The sequence below is a fragment of the Polistes canadensis genome, unplaced genomic scaffold, assembly GCF_001313835.1.
Source record: "Polistes canadensis isolate GaletaPanama2010 unplaced genomic scaffold, ASM131383v1 scaffold_51, whole genome shotgun sequence".
NCBI classification, from domain to species: domain Eukaryota; kingdom Metazoa; phylum Arthropoda; class Insecta; order Hymenoptera; family Vespidae; genus Polistes; species Polistes canadensis.
Window position 1 is genome coordinate 854455 of NW_014569598.1, and position 11752 is coordinate 866206.

The 11752-nt window shown below is 27.3% G+C and overlaps 1 protein-coding gene across 8 annotated transcripts in view; it reads left to right on the forward strand.

The window, feature by feature from the left end:
- The window catches only part of LOC106785481 (protein ECT2), a 14048-nt gene extending 2753 nt beyond the window's left edge, over positions 1-11295 (forward strand). Inside the window, exons 3-16 of one of the 8 annotated variants that reach the window (XM_014746001.1) lie at positions 51-186; positions 259-468; positions 569-715; positions 3019-3153; positions 3212-3461; positions 3856-3983; positions 4134-4530; positions 4622-5062; positions 5129-5283; positions 5506-5591; positions 6083-6175; positions 7120-7294; positions 9498-9616; positions 10855-11295. In XM_014746001.1, coding sequence (XP_014601487.1) covers positions 51-186; positions 259-468; positions 569-715; positions 3019-3153; positions 3212-3461; positions 3856-3983; positions 4134-4530; positions 4622-5062; positions 5129-5283; positions 5506-5591; positions 6083-6175; positions 7120-7294; positions 9498-9616; positions 10855-10897 — 2515 coding nt within the window. In that variant the 3' untranslated portion in view covers positions 10898-11295. Of the gene's footprint in view, positions 1-50; positions 187-258; positions 469-568; positions 716-3018; positions 3154-3211; positions 3462-3855; positions 3984-4133; positions 4531-4621; positions 5063-5128; positions 5284-5505; positions 5592-6082; positions 6176-7119; positions 7295-9497; positions 10530-10854 lie in introns of those variants that run through there. The other 7 variants (XM_014746007.1, XM_014746000.1, XM_014746003.1 and 4 more) reach the window with 7 other exon arrangements.
- The last annotated feature ends 457 nt before the right edge of the window (positions 11296-11752 follow it).

Sequence of the window (11752 nt, forward strand, 5' to 3'; positions counted from 1 at the left end):
AATTATATATACATATATATATAAATATATATATATACATATATATATAGGATATTGGGACCAACAGCACTTTTGCAGTTGGCAGAAAAGAAGGACTCATTACCTAGTATTAAAAGACCAATGTACACACAAGCCATGGTTGGTGCAGTTGTTGTCTTCACAGGATTTAGAAAAAAGGATGAGTTGGTGAGTTTTCTACTTATATTTATATCGCATAAACAATAATATTAATAATAATATTTATATTCTTATCTATAGACGAGATTAATCAATATGATACATAACATGGGTGGTAGTATTAGAAAAGAAATGGGTACAAAAGTGACGCATCTTATTGCTAATTGTTGTGGCGGTGAAAAGTATAGATATGCTGTTGTATTCAGAGTACCCATTATGTCGATGAATTGGGTGACTACTCTCTGGAGTACTAGAGACGACGTTTCCAGTTATGGAAGTAATGAAGAATTGGTAAATTTTACTTCACATTCAATTAATTATAAATTCATAAAATGTTTCCTTTATACAACATAGAATAATTTTTGTTATTGCCATGTTTGTATATGTGTAGATAACAGCTCATAAGCTAAAACCATTTTTTGGTGCAAGAGTGTGTTTCTTCGGTTTTCCTGAAGAAGAAAAGAAGCACATGTGTGAAGTGCTACAACAACAAGGTGGTGAACCAACAGAAATTGACGACCCTAATTGTACGCATGTGGTAAGTTTTTAAAATAAATTATATCAATATTTTATAAGCTTTTAATGTATCTAGAATAAGTTAAACAAAAGCTTTTCTAAATAATATTGCAATAACATAAGTCAATCATTTAAAATCATGAAAAACATAGCAATCAGGTTTAAGTTGCAATGAAGTTAACTATTCAAGTAATGATTGAGTTAAGTCGAGAAAGAGTATGCTTAAAGTGACTAATTAATTGCTGAATAGTCTACTACACTACGATCTACACCTGCTTGCTATATTTTTATTCTTACTGTATTACAAAATGCACTATATGCTATAGGTAACAGATTTAGGCAGTCAGCAAAACAAGAAATCCAGCACTGAAAATAACGGATTACTTTATAAAAGAAATTCATTTAACATCACTCCTTCATATGCATCAGAATCTAGTCCATTTTCCTTTATTTTTTATAATCCATATATTAATGCTATCCCTAACATTGTTCCAATTGACTCTGCATCATATTGCATACTAAATGCTAAGAATATTATTCGATCTAAAAGTAAACATAATAATGGATGGGTATCTTCGTCAAGTTTTTTACCTACGTATAAATATTTTAATACGAAAGAAAATAATATTTCAGACAATATTAGTCAAGATTCAGATATTTATATGGATGATAATTTTTCTGATACTCAAACCTTGTCTTCTCAATCTGACACTATCTCTTCCGAGTCTTTTTCATCAATGCAAACCGATTCGGGTATTGATACATCTATGTCTAGTAAAGATGGACAGGAAATAACTACAGGTTTACATACCTTGAAGAAAATACGTTCTTTTAATTTGCCTATAATTTATAAAATAGTATGCGATCCTAATACCCAGAATGACATTTCTAAAATAGAATTATCTACAAACCAAAATGTGATGAAAGAAAATTTTAAAAATTCCGATGATAAATTGGCATGCTTTAAATCTTCTACATTAAACAAGAATAAGACTAAGTTACTTGTATGCGTACCTGAAGTTATTGAAGAAATAGAACCTTATCAATCAGCTCCATTTGAATTAGATTATTCTATAATTTTAAATAAAAAAATAAAAAGGCGATACAGAAAGTGGACAAAGTCTAAGTCTTGTAATACAATTTATAAAGGAGCATCTACAAATAGATCGCATTTTAGAAAAATTTGTTCTTATCCTAATCTTTTTAGGCAACATTATTCCGATCTTAGTGATTCTCTTTTACACGATTCACCTATTCCTAAGAAAAAGAATAAAAAATATATTTACTCGCCTAAAAAAAGTCCAACGATATTTTCGAAATTTCATGATATCAACTTTCCTCCGATGTTGAAGAAATATGTATTAAATGATACAACTATCGAGCAGAGTCAACCTAGACAAAAGTATACACCATTACCTAGCTCCCCTATTATTCCCTCCAAAATAGCTAAATTATCACAGTCTAAATACATAACGACAAGTGACTTGAAACAACATGGAAAACTTTCCAACTATTCTTTCAAGTCTTCTGTATTAAAAGATGTCAATACGAAGAAACAGGAGGACGATCCATTACTTGTGGTACTTTTTTTTTTATTACAGGGTATTACAATTTCATACAATTTGTGTTGATTGTAAAAGTCAAATATCAAATGTTCAAACGTTATAAGCTTGCGTTAATCGAGTATTCATATATAAAAGTCCAACTCTTTTAGTTAACGTTACGTCACGTAAAATGGAATGATGTGGTTATATGAAATACATATACAGGTAGTTTCTAATACATATTTCTGTCTTATCGTAAATTGTTTATTATATATATTCTGGTTTCCCTAATATTTGGCACAGATAAATGATTAATTAATGTAGTTTAAGTTTCTATTACATGATGATTTAAAAATAATTAAATTTTATATATATATATTATATATATATATATATGCAAAATAATCTAGTAGCAGGACTGTGAAGGGAATATATATATTATCACATTGACGACGGTAACCGTGTTAAACATACTATTATTCTATTTAAGTATAATTTTCTTTTTATACATGATACTACATACAAAGTTTATACAAGAGTTGACAAATGAGAAATGTAAATCCACGTCTCCTAAGAGTCGCCAAGAGTTGTGTTCCGTCCACAATGTTTTATAACATATGTAATATAGTATATTATTAAAGAATAATTTTCTTTGTTTGTATACGTCAGAAGCATGTAAATTAACAATAATAAAAAATAATACGTAGGAAATATATGTTACATATGTTAGATATCAAAGAATATCATAAATGAAAATATTAATTTTTATAATTTTTTATAGGTAGTGGATGAATCAAATGTAAATACATTACCAGATTTGGCATCTGTAAAAGCACATGTTGTAAAAGCAGAATGGTTTTGGACATCCGTTCAAGATGAAGGAGCAGCCGATGAAAAAGATTATTTATTTGAGGATGTAAGTAAAACTGGATCAGTATACAGCGTTTGTTTTTAATAGTTTATTTTACATTTAGTATCTAGAATCAGTACTATCACCTAGCGCATCGGTCAGACGAGATAGTCAACAGACAGCTACACCAAGTACAGCATCCACAAGGCGAAAACGTAAACGACTTGCTGAAACTTTATCTAGTTTGGTTCAAAATGGAACTGACTCACCAGCTGTGCACAAAAGACGATCTAGCGTCAGCGATGCTGGGCATCTAAGTGTGAGTGGTAGTTTTCTTGACTGCACAGCGAGTCCTGATAAACAGTTACTTGATGGTAAGTTATTTAGAATCTTAATAAAATAATTATTACTCTAATCAAATATTTAATAATTAACTAATATTTCCTATTTTCATTAGTACAATATTTAAATATAAAACTTAACTATATATTAACACACATGGATTTTAATTGATTTAATAAAAGTATAATAGTTTCTTCCCTTTACTTGTGGTTCATTTAACTTATATAATCAAATTATTGACAATTAAATATTTTTATCTTAAAGATAGTATTTATTCTTCATTACTAATATTATCAAGTGAAAAATTGAAATAAAATTAATAACATAGTATAACATGCCATACGTAACAGTATTGTTTAATTTTGTTACGATACGAACCATGCGAGAGGGAAGACTTGAATGGCTTACTTAATTGATAACTGATAGATATTCCAGAGGTGGAAGCTGTTAACGCAGACGGTGCTAGGAAAAGTCGATCTCCACGTCATCAAGTTTTTCTTGAATTAGTGCAAACAGAATCTAATTATGTTGGTATTTTGAGCACTATTATGACGGTAAGTAAATAATTGATAACATTATATTTTATATAGAAAATTGAATATTTAGAACATTTTCAAACATTCTAAGATGTTGAGTTAATCATTTTGGTCTGTAAATGATTTATATAATACATTATATACTTATATATTAAATTTTTTTTCTAGTTATTTAAATCACCATTGGAAGAGCTTACGGAAACTAGCGGTGAATTAGTAAATAGTACAGAAGTTAAAATTATATTTGGTAACTTTCCACCAATTTATGAGGTCCACAAAAAGATGTTAGAAGAGTTGCGTTATAGTGCTACTTATTGGACAGAAGATGTTAGTATAGGTAATATATTTCTGAAGTTTGCACCTGACCTAGTCAAGGCATACCCTCCGTACGTGAATTTCTTCGAAAATACTAAGGAAATGCTAGACCAATGTGATCAAAACAAGCCACGTTTTCATGCTTTTTTGAAGATTTGTCAGACTAAACCTGAATGTGGCAGACAAAGTTTGAAAGAGCTCTTAATAAAGCCAGTACAGAGGTTACCCAGTATTAGTTTATTATTAAATGGTAAGCAAAGCGAATAAATATATTAATAAATCTTTGTGCGTTGTAATGTAGCTTAAGTAATTAATATAAATTTGTAAAATAAATTTCATAGATATCCTCAAGCACACAAGTAAAAGTAATCCAGATTATAGTGCGTTGGAGTTATCAATTAGCAGTATTAAAGAAGTTATGACTTACATCAACGAGGATAAAAGAAAAACTGAAGGCCAATTAGCAATGTTTGATATCTTTAATGAGATCGACAATTGCCCACCACATTTAGTATCCTCGCATAGGTCGTTTATTGGAAAATGCGATGTAATGGAACTCAGTGAAGGTCTAAGTGGTCGCGGTGATCATTTAGTTCTATTTCTCTTTACGGATATTTTAGAAATTTGTAAGAAAAGATCGAAAGCTTTCAATTCATTAAAGAGTCCCAATACGGCTAATGGATTACATTCTGCTAAATTAAGCCAAGGAAAGCCATATAAGCACATAAAATTGTTACCCCTTAGTACTATTAGAAAAGTGGTGGATATTCGAGAAACCGAAGGTACATATACAACTACTATATAAAAAAAAAAATAAAAAATATGTTAAAAATTACTTTGTTTAATAGAATGTCAGAAAGTATTTGCATTAATGGTAAGAAGTAATCAAGAATTAAAGGAAAAATTATTTTCGTTTACAATTATCGATGAAGATGTAAACAAAACAAATTATTTACGTACTTTGTGTAGACAAATGGCTAATACAGTTTGCAAGGCTGATGCGGTATGTTTTTACATTATTTTGTAAAATGTTCACATAAAAATTCATTGTAAATACGTTTTTCCCTACCACATAGGTCTTATTTTGAACTTTTGTTCAGGCTAGTTGAAATTTTGTTTTCTGTATAGAACATGTTAATGAATATTTTATACATTCAAAATAATATTATATAGAATTATTAATAATGTAATATGTAAACATTAAGAATCTATTTCCTCTTTTTAGGATACGTTCCTGATAAGTCTTGATTCGCATCAGCTGGAAATTGATACTAGTGATGTAGCATTAGGAACATTAAGTAAAGCATTTAAGTAAGTACACGTATTTCTTTTCAAATATATTACAGTTTTATAGTTCTTCATCTTGTATGTGATCAAGATGATCTCATAACTGTAAGCACATTTTTGAACTTGTGTCATTATGAAATCAATGAATACTAGATTTGTAATATTCACTTAATAATGTGCTTACAGTTTTGTAGCAGATAGTTTAGTATAGTTTTATTATCAAATATTTATGTAGATTTATATATGATACAAAAGGCGGGATGAATACTATTAGAAAATTTTATATGATTTAAAAGGAAAGGTTGAAATTAATTAGCTCGTTAAACAAGATCTGTTTAATATACGTATTTTCCAATGATTATATATTTTATTTTTAAATTCTTAAGAACAAAAATAAGTAAAAGTATAAGTTCACAATGAAAGATATTTTAAATCTAAAGAATAGTTCAACTTTTCCTGTATTGCATGTTAATGAAAAAGAAAAAATAATGGGGCGACGACTGGTTTGGTTGCAGGAGCCTATTTCATAATTTTTACCTGGAGTATATGGACCCGTATGTGTTCCTACTCAATAGCATGTGTGAAACTACGTTACATGTCCCACTACCGTCAGTTTTCGCACCAGGCTGATTACATTTTTTTACTTGCTTTTGGTCCTTAATCCCTTGCTTTTTAGAGTCCATCATTCTCATGTTTTGAAATCAAGAAATACCAAAAAAAAAAGGGAAAAAAATATACTCAAATACTCATATATCAATTCAACCAGTTCAAGCATAAACGTCCGCAGTATTGACAAAATTTTAGTACACTTTTATATATAAAAAAATTGTTTCATTTGTAAATTATTATTTAATATTTATTATATATCTTGTGTTTTTTTTTTTATTTCAATCATTAAGTTTTTTGTATTTAAATTTGTACATGAAAGTGTTGAAGACTAACCCTTTTTGTTATTACATAGAGAAATCTGTTCTTCTCTATTTCCATTTTTTTTGCGTTTGAAAATTTTTGTATTTATTGTGTTTAGTAACTATATTTTTTCACATCCATAAATTAATTTTGTACTATTGTATTATATTATCATTTGGCATGGATTATATATACATTGAAATTTTATATATATATATATTGGTAAATGAATTAACGTTTGGCTTTGCATGAAAAACGTCAATATTATTACATAGATCGTAGTTATGTCCAGTAACTGCATTCGCGATGTGGTTACACTTGAACTGGTATATTTCATATTTTTGGGGTTCCTTTCAGTTTGTATTTTACCGCCATTATCTCCTTATTTGTTAGAAACTTTGCTTCCTCTTAGTATTTATTATTAAACAATATTAGAAAAATAGTATAATATTGTTTGTGCTTTATCTTTTTTTTTTAGTAATAACGATGTAAAGTATCTTATGAGTATTACACTTTCATATATTACAATATTATAAACATGAAATGAAAAAATGATTGCATCGAGGAAGAAAAGATTCAGTGTTGCATAACTTACATACGTGTCTATACATTTAGCACATTTACACAGCATATTTTTTCTCAGGTTTGCATCTCGTACGAGAAGGAAAGTTGGTAGAGCGTTTAGTTTTAACAAGACTCCTAGTAAACTAAAGAGGGCTATGTCTACAATGATGTCTCCTTTCGGATCAACAAATAGTCTCACCCCAGCAAGCCAACAACTTGCCCAAATGCGACTTGCTAGTTGCAACAATATTAACGTTAGTTGATACGTTTTTTATTGTGTGTATATATATATATATATCTTATTTATTTATTTTTTTTTTTTTATTACTATGCTTTCACTCTTGCATTTCTCTTGCTCATCTTCATTTCACGACAGGAGATTTTTATTCTTCTTACGCTTTTCTTTTTCTTTTTATTTTTTGATACATGCATTTCACATTCTTAATTATAATTTTTTTCTCAAAAGAAAAAAAAGAAGCACATGAAATTTACAATTCATTGCATGATAGTTTCTACAATTTTTTATTAATTATAAAATTGTATATATATATATATCTGTATTTTATAACGATATAATATTATTCTCTCGTGTGTATAGATTAATTTTTTATTCGTAACCGAAAATGAATTCGAGTTTCTTAGTACGATGTACATATATACTACATAAAATGACAATAGATGTGTCTAATAGCTTTGTTTCTTATAAACTTGACTAGTAACTAGATGTAATGTTTTATTTTATGCTCTTCTTTCTACGTTTTTTTGTTTAAAATCAAATATAAATGGGATTTAATAATTGTCACGAGCTAGCTCGCCGTTGAGCCCAGCGCGCGCCACCTTTTTCTTCTTTTTAAAATTTTTAGAATTTTCCGAAACATTAATAAAAACAATGAATATTAATATTTAGAAAAAATAGAAAATCACTGTTTTTATTTATATATATTTTTATTAATTTAATATTTATTAATTGTGTTATTAAACTGATGATAATCATTTTTAGTATGAAACAGGAACAGTGTCATGCTTTGAAATATTTGCTCTTTGCATTTAAATAAAAATATTTTATAGTTAAATAAATTCTCGTTTATTTCAAAAACTATAAAAAGTATTAAGCATCCCAAAAAATAACAATAAAAATTCTTTGTTTTGATTTTACGATTATACACGTTGATAAAGATTTTTATTTTTTTATTATTAAAGTATTATAAAAATAAAAAATGTAAAATTCATCCCCATGGTAGCGGCGCGCTGGGCTTGCAACATTAATTATTCATGTATCATCTTTATTGAAACTATTATATAATATTACTAAAAGTTTATGTGTTCATGCTTGTACAAAACCAAGGGATGAATTTTATCATATATATATAATGTAAGTATAATATACTAAATAAATTTAAATTTATAAGCTTATTAAATGATTCACTATTTATATAATTAATTGGATATCTTCTCTCGTGAAAGGGAGTAGAGGGGGGGAAAAGACTTTAAAATGCTTTCTTTGAAAAACGAACATGTTATTTTTAGGAATGTGATGTCTCGGGGTGTTTCGACTGGATCAAAACGCTTCGTGTCACTATTTAAATTGATAAGATGATCGCTATTGCTTCCATTATTAATTTGTTAGAAATAGTTAGACATATCTTTCAAACGATATAAATCTCTTGTTTATTGATATAGTTTCTAGGAGCATATTTCTTTTCCTTGTAAACTAATGGCAAACTTTTCTTTTTCTTTTTCTTATTATTCAACCAAATGTTAAAAAACACTTTAATTTCTTTTTTTTTTACTCTCTCTCTTTCTCTCTCTTTCTCTGTTGTTATTTTTCTTAACTTTTGTTTTATTTTTTCCTTAGCTTTGTTTTTTTTTTTGTTAAGGGCGCCTTTTAAAAAGAGAAAGGTTTCATAAAATCGATCTACTTTTTTTTTTACATATGTAATTGATCTATTTTTGTTTTTCTTTATTATTATTATTACTATTATTATTTTTTTTCTCTATTTTTGTTAAATATACTATTGAAAGTTATCAGCGCAGACATATTTTCTTTGCAAATCCCAGATATATATATTGATGTTAAAGGTGTTATTGTATAAGTATAATACTTATTTATATTAATTTTTTTTTAGAATCAATGCGTATATTTGATCTATTATTCTAAATATGAATTATCAATGTTATCAGCAATAATTTTTAATTTAAATCATGATAATAAGATTAAGCTTGTATCTGCGAGAATGTGATGCATAGATTGTGTGAATTTTATTTGTTTTTTTTTCTTTTCATAGTTACGTAGGATTATAATATTTTTTCTTTCATTTTTTCTTCTAAATAGCAAACTTTTTAACTATGTTCAATGCATGTTTGCCTAAAAAACATTTCATAATCTGCCTTTAAAGGTTTTTCTTTCCAGTCTTAACATAATGCGATAAAGAAAAACTTCTTCGTATATCTTTCCAGGAACTGGGTAATGGTGGTTCAGACTCGCCCACTAGAGACGATGTTCTAGTGGCACCCATGTCGGTTCAACCGACTCGAAAGGCCAAATGCAGCTCCCTCAGTATGGCTTCACTTCGAAGGTTGTAATCAATGTACAAGGATTCATGCATTCTTTTTTTTGCTACCATTGTTCACTGTATTCGGTCTGCTTTTCTGTGGTCTAATTGCTTGAACGATGTTCTTTTTCTATTTTCTTCCTTTTTTTAATATCTTTGCTATCATGCTTACGGACAACATTTGCAAACCTATTTATCACATCCAAATATTGGATATATATGTATATATACACATAAGTATATATATGCACATATATATATACACATGAAAAAAATAAGGTAATTGCAAATGTGGTTTGATAATTTGAGGATGTATAATTTAATTCTAAAAAAATATACCATTTACACTATATTAAAGTGTTAAATCCCAGACTTTACATAAACTTATAATATTCATTTTATTATAGGTTTATCAAAATAATTTATCTTAAAATGACGCATATTTTTAGAAAATCTTTGTAGTGAATTTTTTAAAATATTGCTGCACACACATAGTCTGAGATTAAATGGTAGTAGCAGCCCAAAACTATCATCATTTATATGTCGTTGTGAATTTAATTAGTATAATTATTTACAATACTACCATTTTGTAAATTTATTGAAGATAAGAACATGTGACACTTATGAAATATAAGAATGTGCCTAATTACTATTCACATCATCGTGTTGATGTCGGTGTCAAAGTGCCTTATTTATGGCATTTTCATTTAACTAATCTATTAATTACATATTTAAAACTAATTTGGCGAGCAAGTTTGTTATGGACATGATAATATGCAAGAAGAAAAAAACAATATGTATTTGAAATTTGTTTGACGAGACTTGTCTATAAATATCTGTCTGTTTCTATTGATTCATAACACATACCATTCAGTGTATTTGTTACATATTTCATTTAATATTGAATGTTCTCTAAGCATATTTTGTAAAATAATACAGAATTAACTGTTTAATAAAATATTTATTAAATTTTTTCTATATAGTTCACTATTCTCAATGTACTTTTTTTTATAATGTCACACCAGCAAATGAATCAACTAAACAAATTTATCTCTACCGCTTTATTGAATAGAAATTAGTTGAAGGCATGGAAAAGTATTCGAAATTGAAACATTTGTTGTCTTATAATAATTTTTTTGTGATTTTTTTGTGATTTTTTTCTTACTAAAAGCCTAAAATATATATATATATATATATAAACGGTATTGATTTAGTTTATCTGTTTATGAAAGTTGTTTCATGTTTATTTTTTTATTTACTAGAAATTGTTCGGAAGTGGTTGTTCAGGACAAGTCTGATCTTTGAGAAGCAGATCGTCTGTATCACATATTGCTCCTTGCTCTTATTTTCGTTCAATCTCAGTGAAGTCTACAATGGAAATTACTCGTTGGCTACTTTTAATAAACATATTCAAAAGAAAAACAATTAATGCAAATGGTGCTTTATATTACCACTATTACTAAATTGGATCTTCCATTTTTGTTGCCATATGTTGCTTTATTATATGCATCTTATAGGAGTAAAATCAGATGATTGCTTAATATGCTTAAATAATTTTTATGTAATCTTATGTATTAACATAGTATATGACTAAAGTTAATCATTTGCAATGCTATTTATTCATCCCTTAATATTTATGATTCTATTGATTTTACGAACATTACAAAAAGGTAATTATTTAGATAAATTTATTTTAAATGGAATCAATTTTTTAAACGACAATTAAAATTCATTGGTACGCATAATATAACTTTATATCTATATAATTTCATTCTTCAAATTTATTCGCTTATATTAGAGCTTGATAAAAAATAAAAATTCATAATTTCATATATATTGATAAATTACTCCATTTATCTATACATAAATGTTAAATATTCATATTAAATTTTATATATGCATATATTCTAATATTCGCATATTATTTCTAAGTATACTTCATATAAAATATGTCTATTATATATATTAAAAGAATAAAGAATATACGTGAAATTATCTACATTGGACCACAGAAGAAAATATATACTATGCTCATTGCATATTTATATAGTGATGGATTAAATGACGAATAAAAGTTGACCTTTTCTATATTGTAATATTTTGGATATACAATAATTACTTTTACAAAACATATCATTACAATAATTCTTGTACTTTTTA